The sequence below is a fragment of the Centropristis striata genome, chromosome 13, assembly GCF_030273125.1.
Source record: "Centropristis striata isolate RG_2023a ecotype Rhode Island chromosome 13, C.striata_1.0, whole genome shotgun sequence".
NCBI lineage: Eukaryota > Metazoa > Chordata > Actinopteri > Perciformes > Serranidae > Centropristis > Centropristis striata.
This window is the reverse complement of record NC_081529.1, coordinates 27,965,554-27,992,882: the sequence shown is the minus strand read 5'-3', so window position 1 is coordinate 27,992,882 and position 27,329 is coordinate 27,965,554. Positions and strand designations below refer to the sequence as shown.

The window sequence follows — 27,329 nt, the reverse complement described above, 5'->3', positions numbered from 1 at the left end:
ACGATAAAGGGGGGGAGGGAGGGAGGGGGAAAAAGACCAAATACAAAAATGGGGGTATAATATGGTAATGGCGGCGAGAGTGACAGAGATAGAGAGTGGGGAGTGACAGGGTGAGCGAGAGGGAGACAGAGAGAGAGAGTTAGTGAAGGTTAGAATGATGGTAAGGACCGTTTCATTTTGACTGGTGGAAGAGAGCGAGATTTAATGTGGAGGGCAATGGAACATTCATCCCTCAAGCATTCACAGATCTCTTATTATTCCATATGAATATTTCATGTGCGTTTGTTTCAATCATTCTAATCTCGTTCCCACTGCAGAGCCGAGCGGAGACAGAAAACAGAAAAGGGTATGGGATGAGGGGCCACGGAGGGAGGGAGGAGGGGAGCTATGGAGAGGGGGATGACAGAGGGAAGGGGGGTTAGAAACAAGAGAGATGAGAGAGGGGGATAAGATGGCGAAGAGACGGAGCGAGGGAATGGAATGGGGAAGAGAGAAGAGAGGGAGTGCTGAGATTGCTCTGTCAGACTGGGGCCGATTGTAATCTACACGCCTCCCCAGCTATTCTATTAAGACTGCTGTTAAGAAACCATCAAGAAAAGAAATTGTCTCAGCACTTTTGTTAATCTGATTAGCCTATTATTATGAACCAATAACTTAGTCAACTGCATGCAGATTGTTTTAAGCTCGCATGAAAATGCAAATGGAAACATCAGAGTGGGCTGCACAGGACAGGGCGATTTCTCAGGCCTCGGGGTGAGGCTGGGGTGGGCTGGGGTGACGTAGAGGCTGCTGACCGTTGCGACTGTACTGTTTGATAGTAGAAGCTGAAAGCTGGATGGTGCTGTCGCTGTCGTAGTTCTGTGGGAAGGACAAGTCCTGCAGGTCCATTTCTGTGTTTAGAACATGCACCTCGAGATCTGATGGTGGGAGAACACACACAAAGATTTGTCAAAGATGCAAAAAACACTCAAGAAGTATACATCCATAAACAGTGATCCAAATTGTGGTTCATCCATACATGCAGCATCAATACTGCTTTCTTACCAATGCTGAGCGCTCGGTCAGAAAACCGATTCCCATACATGTTGTTGGCCAGCAGGAAAGCTCCTTTTTCCAGGACGTCCAGTAGCATGGTGGCAGTGTGGGCTTGCTCTGTGCTGTTCATGTCCTGCCACGACTCCAGAGCCTCAGGTCGCAGCAAGTTGTCCACTGTCTGCACCACCGCCTGGCACACGAAGGAGGCAAAGCATGCATTACTGCGACTGAGAAAACTTTACAACATGGTGCACAAAATCCTAAGTAGCTGACAAAGAACAAGTGCAAAAAATACAGGAACCCACCAAAAACCCATTGGGAATATTTAAATGCACAATATGAACTTTTCTGCTGCTGATGCTTTCAATCAAAATAATAATAAAATATGGAGTTATGTACTCTTGTCAAGTAGCATGGGGTCATTGTAGTTGTTGTCTTCAACACCATTGCTTTCATTGCAGTCAGTATCAACCTGTTAGTATTCTTTCAGTTCCCATAGTTCAGAAGGTTTTTACCAGGAGACAAATTATTTGCAGAGGTCTCCTCCGCTCCAAAACCAAAGGACCAGTGGATTAAAACCTGTTAGAGCTCTGAATAAATCAATTCCACATTAAAAATCTGTGTTTTTCCAATGCTGTTTGGCTGTTTGCTGCTAGGAACATTGGCTCAGCCCGTTTGATGTAAGATGTAAATTAGATCTAAAAACTGGATAAAAGGCTATTTCTGACAGCTTTTGGTACAAAAACATAATGATGATGCATGCATAAGGGGGATATGACGATACTGACAAGCAACCGAAATGACATTGTGTAAATTGTTGGTAACATTTGGGATAATGTTAGCAAAATATATAATATAGGTCTAGTCATTTTTTTATATAGGACATTTTAATGCAGGAAAAGTGACATACTATACCTTTAAGTAAATATACATGATGTGAATAATGATGATTTTTGAAAAAAATCTTTTTAGTATTTTGCTAATCCTTGATCCATTTGTGAACAAATATCTCATTTCCATTTAATTTTTAGATATTTTCTCAGTTCTAAATTTGTTCTACTTCATTTGAGGAGACAATAAACATTAGTAATGGTAATCATGAACTAAAAATGCATTTTGTTCTCCCTCTTCAGCAGATAATTTGGGAAGTAAATGTGGAACAATTCATCTAAAAAAACTGTGTGCAGTATGCAGTATGCAGATTCAAAGATATCGACAGTAGTAACTAGACACTTTGGGAACAATCCGTTCTCAGTTTTCAGGAAGCGCCATTAGCTATTAATTAGCTAGTCAGTAATTATTAATTAGTTCTTGATTTGTTTATCACCCGTTCCTTGGTAATTACTCTTCTGTTAAACCATATTGTTAAGCGAAACCACATTACCCCATATTAAAGTACAAAGTCCCTGCGATTCCACTTTAATTTCCTAGAAGCTCACCACTCCCCTGCACTACATTTATTACTGTGCTATGTCAGACCTATTACCTTTCTATTTCACACTTACAATTCATTTAATGGCAATTTTGATGGTTGTATCAGCTATCCAATTTATTGGAGTAGCCTGCTTGATGAATCATGTAATTCTCTTGCTCAGGCCTCTCAAAATGAAGGATTGACTGCTGTGCAGAATAAAAAAGCATCGCTGTTAACAAAATGAATTCAGCATGAGAATGCACTCTATCTGCTACAAAAGAAAAAGACGGAGGGTGTTTTTCGGTTTATCCTCTGAACAGAACTGAGCTGACTTGCATCAAGCAGGAAAAAAATAATGGTCAGTTACATACTACACAGCAGCCTTTGAATTCATCTTGCACCAACAGAGATCAGAAGATGTGGTGTCATATTACAGTATGCTGCAGACAGGTCAAGATACACAAAGACTGTGTGCTGCAGAGCGCAGCATTTCATCATTACAGAGAAGCATGCACAAGGCCTTTTCATCATATTAGATTACAGCTTTCTCAGAACCAGAGATATTGCACAAATATTGGAAAAGAACAGAAGGGTGTAGTAACACAAACTGTTGCCTTTCGTACAGTGCTATCATCAAATTACATTTTCTCAGAGAGACAGATATCGTACCTTATTGTGAAACACAACGAGGCAAAGGCCAATATTAAACACTTAGGCTCAATCACGGTCAAACTAAGCAAAGATTATGTCAAAGACAGATGACTCCGACATTTGCTCAACCCATATTTCAAACATATGTACATGAAGAGCGACTGAAAAGCTACGTATCAACATTCACTGCTCTGGGAAATACTACACCAATGTCTGCCAGGAGTTATACCAAAACTCACTCTCATTGCTCTTTTGAAGAAAGAAAAAAAGAAAAACAGAAATCCTATAAGTAATGATTCCAAAGGCAATATAAATCATAATACAGAGCACTGAGCCAAAGGAATCTCATCCACAAACCTAGTCGACTCAAGGATTTATCTTCCCCCAGTTATTCTAAGTCGCAGAGCAGTCCTACTCCACAGGCATGTAAAGCAGGCAGATAAAAGAGAAAAGTTACCTGGATGTAGGCCCGACAGGTCCGCTCTCGCTTCTGGAGCTGGAAGGGAGAAAACAAAGCATGGAATTAAACAGCTAAACAAAAAAAGCCTGTAAATTAAAAACTCACTCGTCCTTGCATGTGCACTAGGGGGGTAAATTCGCATTAACCTCAGCATCCTTTTCTAATGCTTGAATTAATATAGGCATGTGTGTGTGTGTGTGTGTGTGTGTGTGTGTATGTGTGTGTGTAAGCCTGAGCGTGTGTTGACACTTTCTTCTACCTTGTTGTAGTTTCTTGCAGCTGACTCCTTGTTTCCGGGCCTCAGGGCCTGAAGCTGGGCATCCAGTATGTCCAGCAGTTGCTCAATCAGTCGCACGGACGAGCTGACATCTCCAGCCTGGATCCGGCCTCGTGTGTGACTAACCAGCTCTCCTGCTATGTTGGCAGCGTTCTCACCGCTCTTTATCTGCACACACACAACACACCCGAACATGTTTACATACAGTGATAGTCTAGAGTGCTGCAGGGATTACATATTTTGGATTATTAAAAAAAAAAAGCTTTCTGGAAAACAAAAAGGTTAATGATCTTTTTTTTTAGCAGGAAAATCTGAATAAATGAACACCACTTTGTTTTTTTAAGCGTAAATACAATTGCCAGAATTAAAACAACTAAAATAAGTCTATAAAGAAATTACACCACAGGCGTAGTTGAGTCACATTCAAATTGATTCAAAGGACTCCAAACAAAAAACACGTTTTATGTTGGTCTCAATACCAACAAAGAAACATTTTTTTTCAGCAGTCAGATTTCCCCAGACACTCTCCAAAAAGGATCTTTATTATCATCCCCTCTCGTATCATTATAAACAATGATGGACCTTGTAGAACACATCTTGAACTTTTTATTCACCCTAGTGCTGTTTCACTTGCAAATCACACCCTTAGCAACCACTTTGCAATTGCAATTGATTTTTGCCAAAAGGAGAAGGTATAATGGATTCTTCCAACGATGTAACTTCTCACCGTGATACTGCTTTCCCTCCCAGGCACATGAACACACTTAAAAAACCTTTAAGAAAGCCGGTCAAGGGTACGCATGGCTACATAATCAGGGTTTTTTCCTGCAGAAATGTAGACGCGATAACCAGCTTACTTTTAATTCACAATTATATGGACTGGAATGTGATTATTGCCCAAATCGGGATAGAATTTCAATAGCGGCCGTTGTGCATTTATCTAGACTATGATGTTTATCTTCTGCACAGGTATAATGCATTATATAAGACTATGATGGAAAAACTCAGAGGCAGAGTACTTTGCAAGCTGTGAGGCTGATTTTTAAAAAATAATTTAACCTAGCTGTGATTAAAGTATATGACTGAAAAAAGAGAGTTAATTAAGTATCAAGAGCAGATGCCTTGTAATGAAGGGCCAGTTGAAATTAGTCTGTATTTTAATCAGGCCAGCCTTGGAGATATGTTAATGTGTGTGTGGAGGTGGACAGGGAGGATGGTCGGGGCAGTGAGGCAGAGGAAGGGGACAGGCCCACGGCCAGGGGGTACCGCTCCAGGTCTCACCTTCTGGGCCACCTGGTTGACCCACGGGGAGGTGCAGTTACTCAGGTCAGGACCCCGCGGGTTCCACATGACCTGCTCCACCATGCACTGGAACGAAGCGATGCCTGGAGACGAGCAGAGGGAGAGGAAACAGTGGAAGGAGAAGTAATGGAGAGATAATAAGCGTTAGGTGTCTGCAATTAAAGGGGAAAGTGTGTAGGAGAAGGATGAGCACAAAAAAAGTGCGATATCATTTTTTTTCCCAACCCAAGAAAAACGGAATGAAATGAATTTTAAAAATGTAAGACTCAAAGTGTTTGAAGATGAGAGAGAAGAAGGAGGGAGGGGTAAAAATGGGTCACAAGTGGAAAAGGTTCAATAAAGGAGAGTAGGGAGTGAGAAAGTGAGGGAAGAGAAAGGGGAGAAGAAGACGGCAGGGCGGAACAGGCTTTAATGCTCTAAAAGAAACGCTTTAAAAAGGAATACATGCAGACACACCACATAACATTTACTATGAACACACACACACACACACACACCAAAGACATAGGTGAGTTATGATACCTCACTGTCAAATAAAAACACCTGAAGGGAAGCACCTTCCACCAACCCTCATTTCCAGCTAGGTTTTTCTAGTTACGTGGGTTCAGAGAAAGGACACCACGCGGGGATAAAACCAGAGAAGGGTCTATATGCTGCTGCTAACACAAATAACCAACGTCAAGTCACAAAGACAAGGCAGGGAAAAAAGAAAGAGAAGGGAGACCACAGAGAGAGAGAGAGAAAGAGAGAGATAGAAACAGAACGGGAGAGCCGAGCTGACAAAGACTATGCAGCAACGCTTCACAGTTGTAGACGGATCAGAGCAGATGTGGCGTTGCATTTCATACCCCCTTCTCGTCTCCTTCCAACTGATTTTTTTCTCCTCTATCCTGCTTTTCTCTATACTCTCTTCCATCGACCACAGATTGGGTTTGAGAGCGCTGCCAAGATGCAGCAATTAAGCCAGCTGCTAATTTAATGTTAGTGGCGTTCACAGAGAGAACATACAGAAACAGTGAAAGGCATTGGAGAGGGAGATGTCTTTCCTTTCTGTGATTAAAGGGAGCTTTTTGATTGCTGCATGTTTGGAGGTATAGAAACTAGCATGAAGGGAGGTGAAGCCTGTGTTGTCTAGCCTTTCATTTCATTATTCGCCACTTTCAATCAGCTCTGTTTCTGTGGGAGATGAGCCTTTCATATGTGGAGGACATGCTTTCATCTGCCGGTCCGTGGGGACTGTGCCTGCTGGTGGGACCAACGTGGGGACAGAAGAAGACAACAGTGGAAAAAAACAAGTGCGAGAGCACAAACATGCTGATCACTTGGGCGCATGCTGAGCGATAAATTCCCCGCACACATACATGGAGGACATACCGCGTGAGTAGACTTCAACAAGAAACGCTGATGTTTGTTTCATGGAGTGGAAAATAGGCACACAAGTTTAAAAATACACACATGCAAATGTCCTCACCGAGAGATCCTTTGGGACACGGGCGGTCTACTGTTTCTCCTCTCTGTGTGGTGGGCCACTGGACACCACGGACCAGCTTTGACTCACAGACATGAGGCTCCGGGCCTTGAGGAGGGCGAGGTGGCCGGCGGGTGACAGGAACAGTGGCTGTAATTGGTCGAAGATCAGGATGCTTGTTGATGGAGCCGATCGGGCGTGAGGTGGGGGTCATAGGGCGGGCGGTAGAAGGGCTGGCGCTGGAGGTGAAGGGCCTAGCTGGAAGAGTGGTGGTCACTTGGGTGGTTGTCAGAGGGCCTGAAGTAGAGAAACACAGAGAACAGAAGAGACTACAAATGAGACAAAGTGCGTAGGAGACATTTAAAGAGTTATAAAAGGATGTAAGGGATTTGTTAGAGAGCAAGAAAAGGCAAAAAAAAATCAAGATCAAGAGAGTGAAGGACACATGCATGAGAATTTAAGATGTCTTTCAGAAGTCGAGTTCAAAAGTTAGCCTGACAATAATTGGGGTGACAAATACTTTTTTGAGCGTCTCAAAGCCCGCTCTCCAGAGAGATGAGAGAAGCTTGGGAGGAGATAGAGAGAACGCATCATCACAAGTCAGGCAGAAGTAAATAATTGATCAAATGTATCAGAGAAGTCACCATCACTAACAACCAAACCTAATGCGAAGATAAAAGCAACACATCACAACTACAAAATCCTAACTGATCAAACGAGAAGCAGCACACACACTGTGAGCGCCGCCCGTGTGTCTGTGCCTCTACTCTCTCTGGGCTTAATTCGAGTTTCATACAGGCCGTTATGCGACTCAGATATACAATACATCCAAACCGCCCTCTCATATTGATGGACTGCCAAAATCCAGTGTGGTGTTCTCATTTTATCCTCCGCCCTTATCATTTCAGAATGACTTTTTCATTATCCATGACACAGAGAAGTTGATATGAAGTGCTATAGCAGTCATACCTGAGAGGCTGCTCTTTACTGTAACTATAGCGGGGGATGGGAATACAATGATTTGATATCTGAGGCACCCAAATGTCAGATAAGAAACAGTCACAAACACATTCTGCACAAGCTGTTTGAAGTGTTCCCTGATCAAGCAAAAAGCATCTTTTTTCTTTCACTGTAAAATTGTTCTTTTTTTACAATGTTTTACAATTATGAAATAATCAGAAATGCACTCATTTGAAGTACATCATTTATCTCATTGAAATAAACTAAAATACAGTCATTTCTTCTGTAAGAAAACAGAGTGAGGTGAAGTATACTCCTAATGGTTTCTACTCATCAACTCTAGCCCTGAAAGCCACATGAAGACAATTCTGGTGAACCTTTTTTTCACCTGGAAAATATTTTTTTCCCATCGGTTTCATTAGTGAAAAAAAAATTTTATCCAGAGATTTTTTTTCAACTGTTCTTAATTCATGCACAAAGGAGGATAAACAATTTAGACCTTTCTATTCTAGTCAGATGTTACTTTGCGTAGCATCACACTGTCCAATAGTATTTTTTAATTTAATTTAAAATTGTTTATGAGTAAATCAATGTTACTATAATACCCTACTAACTACTCATACATATCAAGTATAATTGGGGAAACAGGCTTTTAGAAATGCAAAAATTGTCCCGCAATTATAGGCTCAATAAGGGAATGTCCCACTTTTCACTCTGAAACAATGGCTCAAATCACATCAAAAGTGTGACCACTAACTGGACTTGAACATTACTTTTTATTGCATAGTTATATCCTGTCTGGGTCTGGTATGTGTTATGTTGTGTGTGCGTTGTCTCCTCTATTTGTATCTTACTTATGTACTTGCTGTCTTTTATATTTGTATTTATTTTTAATTTTTTAGGGACTACGGATGCAAACTAGCAGCCTTGCTATAATCCGGCATATTTACAGAAATGTCTATCGATGTTCATTAATGTGCACTGTCCCTATCCAAAAAAAAAGTATAAAAATAAAAAAATAAAAAACAGAACTTATGCCACACACACTATTTCTTTGCGCTTTAAATCTGATCACTCCTTACCTGTGGTGGGGTCTGGTGGTCCAAACTCCAGCGGGTAGCGCAGCACATTATAGTTGTTCCAAACATAAAGCTGGTTGTCTCGAGGGTTGTAGTCCACAGAGGAAATATACTGATAGGGGTTGGGGAAAGCGATGTTGACAGGCTCCTCACGGGCTCTGTTCGTATTGTAGGCGTACATCACCAGGTCGCCGCCCGCTTCGCTGTCGTCGTCCTGGTAGACAGAACGCACCGCGTAAAGCACACCGCACGCCATGAAGGCGTTGGATGCCATCCTCTTGTCAAAGCTAGTCTCCCAGGTTCCTTCAAAGCGCAGGGTGTAGGGGTTCACCTACAGGGAGAGAAAGGAAATGTTGAACTCAGCCAGGCTTAATGTACAACAAAAAATTGGTTTTGGATGCAAGTCTACTTGCATTTGATATCCTTTTTTTATTCCTATGTGTGCAGGTTTATGTATCATTACACTTTGAAAAGGATTTCATGTAACATTTCCCATATTACTCATGTTTACATAAAGTCCCAAAAGCACAGCTGGTACTTCTGTACAAGAATGTAAAGATTTATAAGCACAAGTAAAAACATTTAAGTAATTAAACCTTCAGCTTTAGTTTGAAAAAAAAAAAGATATTCCTTTGCCTTTATGCAAAGCTGCTTAATATACCTTGAAACTATATGTCGAGGCATAATAGAGATCTCTGTGGGTTTGCAGCATTGTGGGTAAGCAGAAAAATAATAAAACCCCTCAGAAGCCAAACAGTTCCTTGATGATGAAAGTGATCGCTTCCTTATTTATTACTTTGTTGCTCCATTATTCTGCACTCTCATAGCTCATGCAGGGCTTGATATTTTAGATGGATAGTTTAACTTATACAGTTAGAAAAACAATTTCCTGGTTAGGTCAAAGATAGTGATAATAAATGGGACCCGTCTATCTGAACAACACATTAATTTAAAATCTGTTTGTGTGGAAACTTGCTGGCTGATTGCAGTTTTATTTGTTAAGAAACAAAGAACCGACTGGTATTAAAATATGAATGCTCCAAAGTTCACAGTGATGGATCATGTTTTGAGTTTGTCAAATAAGCAGGGCAAGTAATGTGACTTTGGAGACGACAAACAGTATATGTTTCAAACACTATGCACAGTATATGCTTCTAAACTACTCAAAAAGTAGGCAACATACCCACGGCATATTTACATATTTGCATTACTTACATGCCCACCTATCTAGCTGGCTGCATACATTTGGTATCAATGTGAAGTTGAGACTCTTCTGGATTCAATGAGTCTGATTTTCTGTTATGATGTTTGTCCCTATAGTAGCATTTTTTTTAACTTGACCTCGCTGTATAAAATGGCCAGCTGTGACGTCTTGCATAATCAAAGCCTCATTACAAGTTACAACTACAAACTAGAGACCTAGGTGCATTGAAAATAAGAGGCTTTCTTAGCAGTTCCCAAAACAACAGTGCTTGCCATCCAATCAAAAAATGCACTTCTTGCAGAAATCTACCAGAAATAGTAAGGGGTTAAATTATACCATAACATTTGAAGCCAGAAAGAAACTGACTGTTGACCAACAAAACAAATCAAATATTTACCATCACGGTAAAGAGTAGTTTTTAGATATGATTGGAGGGAGGCCTGACCTTTTGCAGATCATTTCTATGTGAGTCTTTTTGCTGGCCAAGAGCATCTAATTTATCAGTGCACCTGTGTAATCTCAATAGTGAGTCATCCATGTGTGACATATGACCTTTCGCCTGACTAGTCAGATGAGATTTTGATATAATCCGCTCCTGCATCTATAATCCACATCATCCCCTTCTGTGCAGCGCTGCTCTCCCACCTGGCTGACCACCAGTCGGCCGTTGTTGGACTCAGTGGCGTAGATCACCCAGAGGCCGTTCTCATCCACCGCCAGGTCAATGTCCGATTTCCCTCCCCAGCGGTAGGGCGAGGTGTCATGGTAGTTGGCGTTTGTGATGATGGCTTCACCGCTCTTGATGCGTGTCCGTAGGTCGTACTTGACTATGTTTCGTGTTCGTTCTTTGTTGTAAAACACTGCACCGTCGTACACCACAAACCCTGTGCCATCAACTCTGTTGGGCAACCTGTTGAGAAAGAATCAAATGCAGAAATTCAGGAGAACAAGTCATCGACTCTGCACGACACAGTCCTACAAGAAGTTCTCACTGAGAGCAAGCTGACACCACAGTGAGACCGTTCTGCTATCACCATCCATATCCATATCAAAAGCCAACAAATCAATACAGCAGCAGATGCTATTTGATCATCCAGGACAGTGGGAGGTGCCCTCACTTGTAGGTGGTGGTGGCTCGGTTCTGTTTGAAGTCTTCCCAGGTGGCATACTCATACAGCATGTCGGTGCGATAGGGGGTCCAGGGCATGACGTACAGACGGTCCCCAGACTGCAGCGGGTCCTTACACCACGCCCCCGCCTGATGCTCCGCCTCCTGCAGAGAGCTGGCCGCCTGAACCCGCAGCAGCGTTCCCGGACACACAAAGACTGGAGCAGAGGAGATGCATTGGAGCAGAGGAGCAGAAGAAAGGGGGGAAAGGAAGAGATAGGAAATGAAAACAAAGCATTGTAAAAATGAAAAATATCATGGAGATGGCAGGGGAGGGAGAGAGGAAATGGGAAAAGGCCAAAAGACCATGGAATATAGAATAGGAGAGACATGGAGTGGACGGAGGAAAGATGTGAGTAGATAAAAGAAAGTTTAGAATTGAAAAGTAGACAAAGAGTAAGGGGAGAATAGGAGAGAGCGGGAGAGTGGGGAGTGAGGTGAGGTACAATATCAGATTTAAAATGAAGGAACATATAAAAGCTCATTTGTAGAACATCAGCATTGTGGTCGGAAAGCGTCTCGATATGATAAATGGAAGATTTCTGGCTGCCGCCACGGCTTAGATGTAGTCTCTAATCTAATTTATCTTGGCCTACTTTTTATTTGATTGTGCATTTTCTATTTCAAAGGCCTCTGCTTCTCTGCTCTGCTACTGGGTGGTAAAACAGTAATTGTGCAGCTTGTTTTATTAGGACTCAAATTTGGCTCTCAGTCAAGAGTAATGCCTCAAAGAAAAAAGCATCCTGGGGTAAAGATGTGAGGTTGGCCAGGCCTCCTCTTCTTCGAACAGAAACACGCACGCACGAAAACAGGCACAAACAACTGCCCCTATTCCAAACAGACATAGATGCACACACAAATAGAAGCTTTACATACAATCTGTATACCAAATCAGCATCACACACACACACACACACACACACAAACACAAACACAAACACACACACACACACACATACACACACACACACACACACACAGAGGATGTCTCCTTTAGGTCATTCACTGGGGACTGGTGTAAATTGGCTGGTTGACGCAGTGTGTTCCTGCCTGACAGAGAGAGAGTCCTGGGACCACTGGGCATGTCAGGTGATCTATGAGGAAAGCTGCTGGCATCCTCGCCACTCTGACATCACAGGGGTACCGGCGACAGAGAGAGAGAGAAGAGAAAAGGAGAGAGAAAGAGAGAGAGTTGGAGGCACAACAGAATAAAACAGCTGAGGAGTCCCCACGTCTCCTCTGCCAGCTTATTTATGTGGCTCTCTGGCTTGGGGTTGCGACAGAACTAGACACCTGCTGGTCACCTCGTGATTGAACGCATCTCTGAACTAATTGGACACTGCAGGGGCATTTGGACACAGATGACATACAGCACACACGGATACACAGGCGCACACACACACACACACACACACACACACACACACAACCACACACACACACACAAACTATCCCAATACACACGAGGATTGCACACAATGTGCATGCACACACCAACACACGTACATTGACTGCCACACAGTGACTGTAAGAGTGATGGATCAGTGTAGGCTCAAACTGTCTTGAATATTGCATGGAGTCTGGAGCAGGAGGAGAATCATAACAGAGAGATGGAGGAGCTTGAGGCTTCTGGAAACCCCACTTTCTCTTTTCGCTGCCTGTCGTGCTGCTGTTGTTGTTAGTGGCTGGTGATCTGTGGTGCTAGGCCACTTAGGAATTAGCCTGTTCTGTATGAGGGGGTCCAACAGGGATTGAGACCGGCAGCCAAAAAGGAATCTAATCAAGCTCAGGCATAAACAAACACTCTGAATTCAAACTCTTCACAGGGAGGAGGCTTGTCATGCTCCATTGTCAAACCAAAATGCTCCTTCCAAAGCAAGGACGCCTGAGGTGTTTGCTTTGCAAATATGAACGTGGGTGACTGAAATATGCAAAATACCGTTCAGAGCAATGGTTAAACCTGGCACTTTCAGACGGCTGAACAATGAATTTCTTGACTAACATGTATGCCAACTCACCCTCACGCCACAATAAAATGACATTTTTATCAATCCGGACACAGCAGGAGTCCCCTGCAAATAAACGGTTGCTGTGCTCCAAAGCATTTCAAATAAAGGCCATAAAAGGTGAGGTATTATCGAAGCAGAAAGCTAGAGTGGAAAAAAACAACCACTAAAAGTAGGACACTGCCTCAAAAGTACAATGCTACTGTAAATAGAGAAATAAACAGCATGCAGTAAGCAATGCAGCGGCTCTGCATGTAGGTGACCCATAAACAAAGCCAGGAACAGTCTGCCTCAAGGTAGAATAAAGGACAAAGAAACGCAAACACGCAAGCCTGTTCTCTACAGCCACAAAAAGGATGATCAACCAAAGAAAAGCAAGTATTAATATAAACTTTAGACTGATATATATTACCATACAGTAAAGGGTGTTGAAGTGCCACTAGGCTGAAGGTTAAATCTATTTATGGCTGATGGGAAACCTATAAGATACATCTACAAAGTGTATTATTACAACAATTTCACATGAACAATGATTTCCTAAGAGGAGTAATGCACAATCACAGTCTTTTAGCATGTTAAAGTTCCAAAACCGAACTATTTGGTAAGGTTTAGGTGCCAAAACTACTTTGTTAAGGTTAGGAAAGAAGAACAGGATTTTGGTTATAAAAAAAACCCAAAACTTCCGTACATAACTTCTAACAGAACATGAACACCGGTCCCAGGGTTTGTTTGATTAATCCATCGCCCCTCCTGCCTGCCCTATAGAGATCTACATGGCTTTTAAACTAAGCCACTAGACTCAATTTTGGAGGAAAGCTATAAATTCCACTGCATTACTTTTCATAGGAAATCATACAAATCTTTCAAGCGAACAGCCTGGATATTATTAATGTGTTTGATTTTAGTATGTTAAGATGTAAACATGGTGCTACTTGATTCATTTTTAGAAGAAAGCATAACCAAAATAAATACTTAAAGTGTAAAAACCTAAAAATGTAATCTAAATAAAAACATAAAATGAAGTGTAAATGTTGGGATTTTTTGTAATAAAAGAATTAAGCATATATTAGTTTAATTGTTTCACAAGTTTAGAAGCAATAATACAAGTTTAGGATTTAATCGAGAGCTTTAGAGGAGGGGGGTAATATTCTGAGTCATGACTGGGTCTAAAGTACAGGTAAGAGACACGATTGCACTACAATCTATCAGCGCACCAAAATAGTTGTCTGCGATACAATTTATTCTCACTAGATTTTGCCCGTCACAGTGTCCCCCCCAAAAACACTATATGATTCTGTTCATTACTGCACCTAACCTTCCAGCTCTGTCCCAAATTGGTAGCAGTCTGTACTCTATTGGGCTCATCATCTCAGTAACGCTGTGGTGCAGCATAACCTAACAGTCTGTCAACCTCTGCCTTCCTCCTCCATGTTCCTCTCTTTTCCCTCCTCTCCCATACGAACCCTGCCGCCTGCTGATCAGCGAGCCTCGGTTTATTCTAATGAACTGGTCGTTGGGTGGGCCCGGTGTCAAAGGGGCTCATCAGCGGCCTCCAGGCTATACACACAGGCCATGAGGAGACATACATATACACAGACACACATTCACTCACTCACAGGCCAAACAGAAACTGTGGCCACGCTTCACACCCTACAAACCCTGCCTAGGGGGCTTCATTAACTCTGACCTGCGCTCCCCAGCCTTCCCGGCTGCCTTCCTGTTTACCAGCTCTTCCTGCCTCTCCTTCACTCTGCCTCCCTCTCTCTCCTGATAACTGTGAGGGGTGATTGTAGCAGTGGGAAGCCAAGGCAGCCAAACCCTGAAGCTGTGTCTATAGTACAAAAGTCTATTACAACCACAGTATGAATGGGGTATTAGGCAATAAGCATTAGGCGTAAATCTTGAGATTAGGCATTATCCTAGTCTGGCTAGAGCTGGTTAGCTGGAGTAAGAGCCATCTGGGATTATGTGAGATAGTTAGATTAATAGATTAATTCCTGTTTTGGTGCGGATGGAATTCTTGCCGTCATGATCATGCCAGCGAAGTCGCCAGGCAGCGCAGACACAACACTTCTTTACCCTACAAACTAGCCAGATGGCTAATGAAACTTACCTTATCAGGGATTAAAACCCAGGCTGTAGCTATCATACTCCAGCGTGCCAATTACTGCCACACATACAGGGAAATACTGCTGTAATAATTGACTATTTATCTCCATAATCCCTTACCCAGGCACAGGTCAGCTGTTACTTGTCAATATGCGGCTGCAGTATAAAATGATTAAAGTGCCAGTACTTTTCTGAAAATGACAGTAAATATCTCCCATTAGTGTCTCGCAGCAATTTGTGATCGACTGGTAATGCAATTAAAAGTGAGCGCTGACAGCTTTAGGCTAAATTTAGACTTTTCATTTTGGTTGTCTTCTGCAATCCATGGTGTTTTTATGTTTGATGTGACAGCGTCATGGTGATGGTTAATGCACGACTTTGATGATCTAAACACCCCCTGCCAATGGTTGGCAGCTGTTTCTAAAGTGGCGTCCTCGTGGTTGTTTGTGCTTTTGGTTGCTTTTTTTCCCTCCTTGCTACAGGGATCTGAAGGCTCGGCTGGCCCGAGCCTTTGCCCAGTCCACAGTCATGGCCTGCTCACAGGACTGACTGCTGAGAGCATGCTGCTCTAATTGAATCCCACACCTGTTACTGGCAGGTGCAGCATGCAGACAGCAGGGGGCAGAATGGAGCATGGCATGGTACCCCGTGTCCATGCTGGACAGTTAATGGGCTTTAGGGTTAGTGTGTGTGCATGAGTGTGCAGTGGGTCTCCTGATGGTATGTTGATGTGCATTCATCAGCCCATTAGTGTGTGTAGCTGTGTCCTGCTGTGTCCTACTGTGTGTGTGTGTGTGTGTGTGTCTGTGTGTGTGTGTGTGTGTGTGTGTGTGTAGGCATGCATGTGTGCAGTTCAGAGAGACAGAGAGACAGAGAGAGAGAGAGAAAGAGCGTGAAGAAGGATGTGAGCGTGTTCTGTGTGTGCAAACAAGAAGAGAGAGAGGAGTGGAGTAAGAGAGAGTAAATAGGTTATTTCCTGTGAAATGAGAATTAGGAGTGAGTTAATCTGCTGAGGAGTGACATATAGTGACAGAGAGAAGAGAGAAATAAGGAAAGAGACGGGAGGGGCTCCCATTGTGTTTCTGCTTCCTTTTAGACTACAAGTCATGGGAGTAAAAACACAATACAAGACAAACAGCCGTGCACAGACATATACACACACAGACACACACTATTAGGACACACACAGACTCTCAGACAATGCGCGCACGTATACACCGTCCAGACAGTGGAAGAGGCAGGTGTCAAACTGGCACCTTTATCAACCCAAACATTCACCCCAGAGAATACCCTTCACTGAGACCAAAAGCTGGCAACAGCTAGAGATAGCGTCCATTGAAAGCAAAGTCTTATCTGCCTTGAAATGAAGCTGACACTGAGTGACAGGAAAGTTGGTTGGGACATGGCTGAAGAGGGCTGCAGATACAGTAGACGACAGGGGAGGCATTTGATATACTGACTGAGGCTCGAGCTGTGGGGTAACAGTAATGGTGGAGATATACCAAATCCGGCAAAGAAACGGAAAGACTTGCCGAAATACAAGACTGTCCACTTCACTCCAGGCGGTGTGGTGCTTGGTTTTGGCTAAACATTGCGGCCAGGTGAGTTTTTCATTTAATGGCCAAAAAGTACACTAAAATATGTTTAGGAATACATTTAAGGTGAAAATAGGCAATGTTGTAACAGAATCTTGATTCATATTTGATCAGTTTGATCTGAGTTCTGTGAGTCTGATGCATTGCAATGGATGGATCATATTAGCATAAAGTTGAGGTTGTGTCGAGATTATACAAATTCAGATATTGCAACTGGTCATGAAACTTGCCATTATGCAAGGTGAGGCTGGATATCCTGATCTCCAGAGAAAATGAATAAGATCACTGAATGTCACGTGCATCAAACAATCTAGTGTATCTCCACCATAAGCCTGCATGGCTGCAACATTTTCCTAGTCTAGCCTGCCACTGGCCTACATGTTGCTACTCTGAATCAGACCTCCCAGTAGGGCTGGGTACGTTCAAAAATGTTCAATACCTGTACCGATCCTGATTCCTTGACTTCAACACATGTTCGGGAATGACACTTTTTTGATACCAATTTCATAAAATCCATTAGAACAAAAAGAGATTACAACACATTGCACATCACGGTACAAATCTTGATTTTTATTTTTCACACAGATGCAACGCAGACTATAATCAAGCCTCTCAAAATACAACAGCACACATATAAGTGCGCCCCGCCTCTGTGCGTGATTTTCTTCTACAACGTGTAACATTAGACAGCCAATCACCAGCATTATTAGATCTTGGTGCAAGCATTCTCAAAGCTTATTGGCTTACTGCAACTGATGAGATTTACTCCTTAGGTATTGAAATTTGGTATTGAATGAGAATGCATTTTTTGATACGCGAAACTATAGAGGCTATTCAGTCTGCACTTAAAAGTATCAAAGTCTGGTACCCAGCCCTACCTCCCAGAGGTGCTGTCTCGCCATAAAGGTCCTGAAACCACAAGTTGTGATTTATATTCATGACCACCTGCCTCACTTACTCACCTCTCTGTTCTTTGGCTCTAACAATGCAATGACTTCTGCATGTACAGTCAATCCCCACACTCTGCCCTATCTCCCTGTGCCACTGAATAGGATGTCTGCTCTGCCTCGGTCACATGACTGTGCTTGTGTGTGGTGGGTCATTCCTAATGAGGCGATGCTGCCTGACTCATCGTCTCTATAGCGACCGCACTCCCTCCCTTTCTCCACTCGCAGCGATTCATTGTGTTTTCCTGTCACACGATGCAGTAGTTTCTCACTCATTCCCTCTCACTTTTTCAAATCACAGGTAGAGAGCTGTTTGTGTGACTGATGGCTCTGTCCTTGTATGCCCCCCCTGCAACCCCCCCTCCATAGAAACACCAGGAGTGTTCACAGTGATCTTACACTGCTTCCTTCTCTTGCCTCTTTTCCTTTAGAAGCAAACACACTGGAGGTGAGAAAAATATGGCGGACACTAGTTTGGTCCTGTCAGCAGTGATAAAGGAAATACAGTAATGATGTGGGTAGTGTGCTCTGCTAGACTGTCAGCGAAAAAGGGTGAGAAAAGGGACAGAAGGAAAGTGATGGGAAGAAGGAAAGGTGGCTGACGCCAACATAGTCTTAAAATAGCCTAAGAGTAGGTAGGTTGACAGAGTGTTGGACATTCATTGAATAGGATCTCCTGCATGTGACATCATCACCGCGTGGTGCACGTCATCCAAATCCAAATCTGTCAATCAGCTGATCAATCAGTGAAGATTAATTTGTCAGACACGGACAAGACACAGGTCTGGAATGTTAATTCAGCCATAAACAGAGAGAGGAAGTGTGTTTAGCAGCAGTGGAGGGATGGATTAAGGTGGGTAAGGGCAGGAGTAGTGCAGACAGAGGAAAGGGGTATTCATCTAAGTGTTAGTGGGAGGAAGAGTAGTAAATAAAAATAACCAGTTAGGTGAGGCAAAAGCAGGAGGAGGAGGAGAAGGAGGAGGAGGAGGAGGAGGATGGTTTTGTAGCTTGCTATTCCACCACAAACAGGGAGAGTAAGCTAAAATGGCTGCTTGCGGTGGGAGAAAAATGTGAGACAATGATCCATGTTAATGAAAAGCCATGGACACGGCGACATACAAAGGGGTCCATAAACCAGTTAATGGCATCCTCCATAGGAGTTAATTCCTCCAACATATGGATCCGGCCATGGGGCCAGACAGGGAAATGGCTGAGGCCGCGACAGATGTGAGTAGGGGGGTTCAGAGAGAGTTGAGGAGGGTGAGGACTCCGAGAGAGGGAGTTAAGGCTCATTGGGACTGATGGCCACTACTCTCACGGTGACCTTGGATATGGGTCAGGTCTGTCTCTCCTCTTTAAAGCTAGTGATTGGCCATGCTGATTGGGGCTCTTTAGGAGTGCTTGTGGCGAAACCCTGCTGTATCAGAGAGGCCATTACAAGAGGCTGGAGCACTCCCTACAGGGCATACACCTCCCTCCCCCAACCCCTCCCCTCTCTTCCCCCTCCAGAGCCTCATTGAACACATAAGGAACCAGGAGGGATTGACTGATGTGGACGGGTACAGGGAGGGGGGTGGAGGGGGTACACAAGTTCACAGTACATGTGCAATAAAGAGAACAGAGATGTGGCAGTGACAAACTGTACAGAGAGAGAGAGAGAGAGAGAGAGAGAGAGAGAGAGAGAGAGAGAGAGGGAGATGGAGAAGAGACGAGGAGGAAGAAGAGGAGTGTAAGAGATGCTCAAAAGAGCCTGCAGCTGCTTGTGATGGCCAGATGCGATCTGAGAGATAAACCAATCAGAGGAAGGCGAGAGAAAGAGCACAAGAGAAAGGGAGGATGAAAAAACACAACAGAGAAAAGTAAGAAGTAAGGGGACAGTGAGAGAAAAGGAGTTAAATGGAAGTGTGATTAATTGAAAAAGGAATAGGGACAGAATGAGACACTGAAGCACCTGGAAATGGGATACTGTAAAAATGATACTGAGAGCAACTTTGGCCAGTTACTGTGTTATCTTAACACAATGTTTAGCTTCGAGATTACAGCAACAAGAAACTTCAAATCAGTCCTGAGAAACCAAAAAGAGGGGTAGAGATACAGAATGGAGAAAAGGAGTAATGTAAGGAGAAAGAGGATTTTTTTTTTTCTTAGATCTGGAGAGACAAATATATTGCAGTAGTGAAATGAGCTTGAGAAATGTAATGAGAAATGTGAATTTTCTGGTGTATGTGAGGCAACAGTGTGAGAGTTTTTGAAAGGTATGGAAAACTAGATTTGCCATCAATGAGATGATATGAAAATATGTTTTGTAAGTTTAGGCTTAGGAATGAAGTTAATTTCTCGTTTATCTCTCATAGACCTCCCATTATGTCTTTTTGTGTGTCTGTGCGAGTGTGTGTGCGTGCGTGCAGGTCAGGCTGGTGTCATCAGAACCAAGGAGGAGATCTAGAAGGATTTTAGAGTTTTGGTTATAGTTGAAAGAGAGATAGAAAGAGAAGGGCAGAGGAGGCGATTAGAGATCGAGAAAGAAAAGGGAGGGATATCAACATCAAACATGACCACTACACAAGGTGCTGGGTTAGGAGGGGATATGGGGGGAGGAAGGGAGACAAGGGAGGAGGAGAAGGGAGGAGGGGGCGAGCTGTGGTTGTTATGTTCATTGTGGTCTTTACCTTTTTGATCCACTTCTATTCAAGCATCGGAAAAAGGAGAAAGAAGGAGATAGGAAGATAAAAGAGAAAGACAGTAAGGAAGAGAGAGAGGGAAAGTGAAGAGAACGAAAGAAAAACAGGTGCAGGAAAAAAGAGAAAATTGAGATTAAATAAAACGCTGTCCTTTCTCTCTCTCTCTCTCTCTCTCTCTCTCTTTTTTTTTTAAAGCAAGTTATCTGTCTGTGTTATGGTTGGCTACTCAGAGAAAGGATGGCTCAAATGGAAAATGAGGAGGGGAAAATGGCCTGACCTGGGTTAAAATCCATTTCCATTTCATTTCAGCTTTATCAATAATCCCCAACAACACAATCCTCCCCCAACCACAAACTCTCGACCCCACCTCCACCCCTCTTATTGTCAAATCCCTCCCACTTTTCCTTGCTCCCCAAGGTGCAGCTCCAGGAACCTGTTGGAGAGAGACAGCATCTTTGGGCTGTAGTCCTCTTCAGCTGCGGAAGTAAACAAAGAATGGGAAAAGCTGAGAAAGAAATGGAGGGATGGTAGATGGAAAGGTGGTGATGGGGATGCCTCTATCTATGGCTAGTTGTCTTCGGAGGGATTATTGAATCCCTCTCCCCTCCTTGCTCTCAAAGTAGTCTGTGTTGACATTAGAGGGGTCCCTTGATCTAAAGAAAGCCGTGCTTTTGGCTTTGCTCAATTTACAGAGTCAGGATGCCTGCTATAGAAGCCAGCAAAAACACTCAACCCATCGACCGTCCAATCAATGGGGAGCTGCCGGCTTGCCTGGCCGAGGCTGGCTCATCAAAGAAATAGAGAACAAACAACAGGGGAAAGGGAGGGCTTGACAGAGTGGAACGCCTCAGAAACACATAGAGAAACCAAGAGGCACGGTCGGGGGGAGGGGAGAAAAAAAACGAGGGTAGAGACAAAAGAGAGATGAGAGGAATGTCTACAGCGGGCTCATCACACACAAATCAATAGGTTGGTGTGTTGAGTCACACCAAGGCCTCAGCTGACTCCAGCAGGTAAGGCGCAGCTCCCTCCACATCCATGACGCAGTTTGGCGCCTGCCTTTGTCGCCTTGTCTGGGGAGGTTGGTGAACAGCTGGACACTCGGGGAGAAGCGAGCAAGGATCTCAGCTCCGCCTTTCATATTACAGCTCTGGCACACGCCTTTCGTGTGTTTGGTGAGGCGCAAGTAGTGTGCGAGTCCATCATCATGTCTCTCGAGAAGAAATGTGTCAAAAGGCACATGGTTTACGGGTCCCCGCTGCGCGTGTGATTGTCGTGTATGTGTTGCGGGATGTCTGATGTCCCAGGGGAACCCTGTGAAATTGTCACGACACCTCGCAGGATTGCCCAAAAAGAAATAAAAAAAAGGTGAGAGAGCAAAAGAGAGAAATGCAAAGAGACACATAGCGAGCAAAATAGAAGGAAAAAAGGGAGCGTTAGCAGCAGTAGGCTGATCTGTGTGGGGGGTGGCCTTGCATCTTGGCAGCAACACAGCAGAGGCAGCATCAGTATCAGCAGCAACACTGATCATTTATCATCTTATGCCAAGATCAAACTGGACGAACAACCTCCATGAAGACCTGGGGAATGGGAGCCATTTTCAGCCTAGAGGGGTAAACATGGCAAAGCTATGAATGCGAGTCCTGTGAAGCTGGGGCAGGGGGCAAGAAAGCATTACATCCCCGCCACCAACTGTGAGTGCAATCATTAGCTCCAAGGTTAGCGTAGAAGGAGGTGGACCAGGGAGCATCCAGAGCTTTCATCCCACTGAAACAACTACAGGGGGTGCGTTGGGACACCAGAATTCAGCAGAGCTTGAACATATGGAGGCTTTTTTTATATAGGCATCTACTTACAGCAGAGCTTCTGTCATCAAAATATGGTATACTAAATGATATAAAATAGACCACTTCCTAAACAGAAGGAAAATGATGTGTGTGATGCATAGCAGTGACATGTAGAGAAAGAGAGAGATAGAAAAAAGAAAGAAAACTTCTTCAGTGCTGCAGAAAGGGAGAAGAGGAATAGGGTCGGTGAAAGACTGTTGACTTCATCTCTTCTTCTCTTGGTTGTCCTGAAAAATAGACACTAAGCACAGACACACAAAATCATCGCACAGACCTAAGGACACACACACACAAACAGAGAAAAGAGACAGAAACTCATCAAACTGTCCTCGCAGTGAGCAGGAGGTTAGTTTAAGGCCACCTTGGTTGTTTGTCTGATTCATTCAGCATTTCTCTTTCAGGGCCCTTTTGAGAAATAAGCCACTGCCCTCTCTCCCCTTAATCACTCTGCTCGGCGCTCTCTACAACCCTATCAATTACTCCCACACTAATGAGTATAGCTAGAAACACACACTCTCAAATACACACACACACATTGTTGTACTGCGGAACAACTTAGCCTCCTCTGTCTCTTTCACAGAGCTGAGAGATAGTGTGTCCTCTCCAGTTTCTCTCGTCCTTTCCCTTCACTCTTCTCTCACTTTAAATTTTTCACGGTAAAGAGTCATCCCTTTCCCTGGCCTAAGCAAAGCCTCCTTCTTCTCATTCACCAAACATTTATGAGCCCCACGTCTAATAGTGCCCCTAAACATATTAATAGAATTTCATTTTTTAGCTACATCAAAGTGTTTCCTCTCCTCCCCTGAAAACTTGTCATATTACAATGCCATTATTCGTTCTTCTGACAAACTCTGTTCCAACAAGTCAACTACCATTTCCAGCGGCTTTGTGTCCAAAAAGTGATGCCTGGTAATGAACAGGCAGTGCTGAATACATTTGCAGGACCGAATCAATTTCATAAAGTGAAACAGTGGCAAAACCACAAGATATGAATATAAAAGTGGAGAATATGGAGTTACCTAAGACGCTCTGCAGAATCGCTACTGTACAGCCTGAGTAGGCACTTTTAAAGGCAGTTCTTCAGCTACCTGCACTGTGCATATCAACAAGATAAATCACAGCTGATGAAGTAGCAGAGGCACAACACTAGGTTTAATGGCTCTGGCATGGCTAGCATGGATGGCCCGACTGGAGAGCATTAGGAGTCAATAATGATGTAGCACTGTGTCCTGGAGGAGGAGGGGGGACAGGTAGAGTTCTCTCACAGGGTAGATTTACTTTGACTCAGTGTATGTCTGTGCTAAGACTGCAGTGTAGGGTTTCCACTGCAGTAAATACACGCCGCAGCTGCGTGCATGGATTTGTGATGTCTTAATGGAATCCAGCAGTCTACAGCAGGCTGTGACAGTGCAAAATGAGAATTCTGTTGAGCCGTTTTGTCTTGCTCTGTTCTGGCTGGAAAAAAACAATGCTATGTGGCGGGGAGGCCTCGCAGGGCTTTTTGGCTCGATGAGATATGATTTGACTTGTTGGCGGATGTTGTATTTTGCCAAGGCGATCCCACGTGCTGCAACAAATACACACACTTGTTCCGGACCCTTGTTTGAGCCCAGCTGACAGAGGTGTGTGTGTCAGCTCAGCTCTGGCTGTCACCTCACCGTTTCAGGTGACTGGTAACATGGCGCTTATGTGACACGCACATAGAGGACCCTGTCAGACACTAACATCACACACAGCCGTCAATGTGGCTACACACCATCTCAGCTGCTGTGACACACAACCTTAACATATCATCTCTCTATTGTTCACCTCTTTGTCAAGACAACCGATGAAAAACATGCGTCAGCCTTGGGTGATGCCAGAGCACCCAGCAGTCCCAGCCAGACGTGAACGATGGGGCATTACCAGAGCGATTAGCAGCAGCAAATTCAATTAATCTTGACAAATCTCTGCTGAGGCAGAACTGAAGAGAGCGACGCGCCCCCTCTCCTGGTAATTAAAAGTGGCCGAGATGAGTGGCGTGTGGTGCGACGGTGACTAGGTTTTGGGCTGAACAGTTCCAGCTCTGAGTCTGAATGTGTCAGGTCATATTTACTTTGTCAGATGAGAACAAACACGTAGAGCAGCCGGCAGTATAACTTGTGTGTGTGCTGTCTGCATTTCTGTGTGGGGGGCGTGAGCGAGTGTAGCTTGGTCTTGTTTCTCCAGTGGAGGAGAGTGGCAGAGGACGGGGGTAATTGGCTCTTCTTTGTCACCTTAGACAGACAGGACTTTTCATCATAGAGGGATCAGCTTCCAATTTTCTAAGTCGCGCCATACTTCAGACGCAATCAACAAAGTTTTTTTCCAAACACAGGGAGGAAAAATGCAAGTCAGCAGCTATTTAATCATCCCTTTGATTGCCTCGCGGAGAAAGAGTAAGCTCCCTTGTGCAGTCAAAGGGGGAACAAAAAAACAAGGTTAGAATGAATGAGGAGAAAAAGGTATGAACAACTAAGCAAATGTTACCATGATCCTCTATGAACTGTTCAATACAGGACACCAAGTGACAGCACAGAACTTCCAGAGGACTAACAAACAAAGTCACACGCTTTAAGAGAGTCAGTCTGACCGCAGCTAACATCGACTGAAAGGCAGGTGAGCAGAGGGCAGAGGAGACTCGAGAAGAACACTTGTTACCACTTGGAAGGCAGTGAAGAAAAGCTACACAGCAGAGAATAATCCCCAATGGCAAGAACTCAGCTAACTTCTTCTTATCTGTGACTGTGGCTGCAACCTTACTCAACAAAGTCTTTCGAAAGGTAAACCGAGGGCACAAAAGCACAGAGCAGAGGAAGGGCAAAGAGTGAAAGAGGTGCTTGGAAGTCCCTGAGTTCCTCCGAGCCTCTCCATCAGAGCTGGCTGGTTGGATATTTGAATATTTTTCCCACCTGTAAAAGAAGAAACGACAGAGACAGCGGAAGAGACTGAAGAGAATGATAAGATACTGTGGTAGATTGATGGACAGAGAGTAAAAATAGAAGAAGAATGAGAGAAATGAGTCGATGGATGAGGATTAAAGAGTGTTGATGGGAGGTAAAAGAGAGGAAAGCAGAACACAGAAAGAGAGGAGGGAAGAGAGGTGATTATAAATAAAAGCAGGATGAGTGAGAGACCACAGAGAGTCGAGATGAGAAGGAAGAAGAGCGTGAAGGAGGTTAGCGGCTTGGCGACGACTCAAACCCATGGCTCGCCACAACATCTGCACCTGAGGAAAAAGCAGAGAGAATCACCCCATATCCCCAATCTGATAAATCAGACAGCCCCCCACCCAAAGAAGAGTCATGTCTCCCACCACCCCGACACCCTCAATTGTCCTTCCATCCCTTCCTGCACCCCAAATCTGCTTCTGCCTGGTGGAGGGGAGCGCCACTGCCCCTCCCCTCCAGCCAGGTGTTCCTGCACAGTGAGGGGATCAATGCTGAGAGTAATAATACATGAGAGGGAGGAGGGGAGACTGAGCGGAGATTTTCACATGAACGAGGATCAACACAACACCATATAATCCTGTCTGCTCCTTTGGCTGTGTGAGTGTGCTCTCGTAGGTGTGTGTGTGTGTGTGTGTGTGTGTGTGTGTGTGTGTGTGTGTGTATATGTATGTATGTGTGTGTGTGTGTGTGTGTTTGCTCAGGGGAAAACGAGTCACAGGGAGAAAGAAAGAGAGCAACTGTGTGTCCCCCTTTAGTGAGTGTGAGGTAGACTCGTATGTGTGCGTGTGCAGACGTGTGTGTATGTCACACCTGCCACGGAGCTCTGAGCAGTGCCGTGAGGAAGTCAACCGTTACCATGGGGACATTAAAATGTGTGGCGCTCCAGGTCATGTGGTCTAAAATAAGCCCTTTGCTGTTTGTGTTAACATTCCTATTGTGAGGTGCTGCACACACACCACGCCCCCCTGCCTCCAAGTCGTCCCAGTCTCACTGCGCCCAATTTTAATTTTTATTGGAAATCAGAGGGACAGCAAAGGTGTTTGGCGCCCGATAAAGGCAGTGGCATGCCCCTGGGTCAATCAGTGTGTGAGTGCGGGGCGTTATGTGTTAGACTGCTGTGACCGCCAATAAGAGCTGACCCCACGTTTGCAGCGGGTGTGTGTAAAGTGCTTATCGGACCCTGTGTTTCATCCCCCATGTGAAAATCCCTCTCAGCTACTGTTGCGTCGCTCTGCCGATGAAGAAAAAAGGTTTAGCGCACCGTGTGAGTGTGTGCATGTGTGTGTTGTGTGTGAGAGAGAAAGAGAAGAGAGACAGAGAAAGAGAGAGAGAAAGCAGGTGAGGATGACTGTCTGTCTTTTGTTTTGCTTGTGTTGAAAAAAGCCACAGAGAGCAAGTGTGCACATGTAAGTGTGAGAATGTCATTTGTCGAGGGTTTTTGCAGGTTGAAAAGGGTAGGGGGTTCAGGTGGGGGAGTAAAGGGAGGGATGGGAGGGGCAGTGAATGGGGTGAGGAGATTGGGGAGGTGGGACGGGGTGACAGGGTCTCAGTACTCACTGTAGGGGACACACTCGTACTGGATCTCCAGGTACTTGTAGGTCCCCGGGCAGGGGTCTGGGAACACGTCTGAACCCGCTACCACCACACACTGGGTGCGGTTGTTACACCTGCGAGAGGAGACAGGCGGGGGAAGGAGGGGAGAAAAGAGAGAGAATGGAGGAAGTAAGTGATAAAAAAATGACGAGTGCCATTGTAAGAAAGACAAAGAGGAGTGGGTACAAAAAAAAACATCTTCAGGCTCTGAAAGATGGAGAGAACGGTAGGGAAGGGAGTAATTTCACACTAGACTAGATCATGTGACAGCTGCACCCGAGGGGAGGAGGGAAACAGAGAGGGAGGGAGGGACGGGCAAAAGGAGTGGGATGAAGGATAGAGGGACGGAAGGAGGGAGGGAGGAGGGAGGGAGGAGGCAGAGAGAGGGCGAGTGACGTAAGAGGCTCCTCTCCTGGGGGATTGTGAGTGGGAGCAATTAGAGGTGAGAGAACAGGGAAGGACAAGAGGGGCTAAAGCAAATACTCAACACAGTACGCACAAGGAAAACATTCATATGCACATAATATCTATATCTAAACCGGATCGCTGCATGCCTTCTCACGT

At 44.3% G+C, this 27,329-nt stretch overlaps 1 protein-coding gene across 1 annotated transcript in view; it reads right to left on the bottom strand.

The window, feature by feature from the left end:
* Window positions 1–27,329, bottom strand: part of adgrl1a (adhesion G protein-coupled receptor L1a) — a 105,021-nt gene that overhangs the window by 19,110 nt on the left and 58,582 nt on the right. Inside the window, exons 4-13 of the mRNA XM_059347640.1 lie at window positions 26,730–26,839; window positions 10,969–11,176; window positions 10,496–10,760; window positions 8,650–8,977; window positions 6,611–6,904; window positions 5,119–5,222; window positions 3,820–4,005; window positions 3,558–3,596; window positions 1,045–1,225; window positions 795–917 (exon numbers count right to left, since the gene is read on the bottom strand). Coding sequence (XP_059203623.1) covers window positions 795–917; window positions 1,045–1,225; window positions 3,558–3,596; window positions 3,820–4,005; window positions 5,119–5,222; window positions 6,611–6,904; window positions 8,650–8,977; window positions 10,496–10,760; window positions 10,969–11,176; window positions 26,730–26,839 — 1,838 coding nt within the window. The remainder of the gene's footprint in view (window positions 1–794; window positions 918–1,044; window positions 1,226–3,557; window positions 3,597–3,819; window positions 4,006–5,118; window positions 5,223–6,610; window positions 6,905–8,649; window positions 8,978–10,495; window positions 10,761–10,968; window positions 11,177–26,729; window positions 26,840–27,329) is intronic.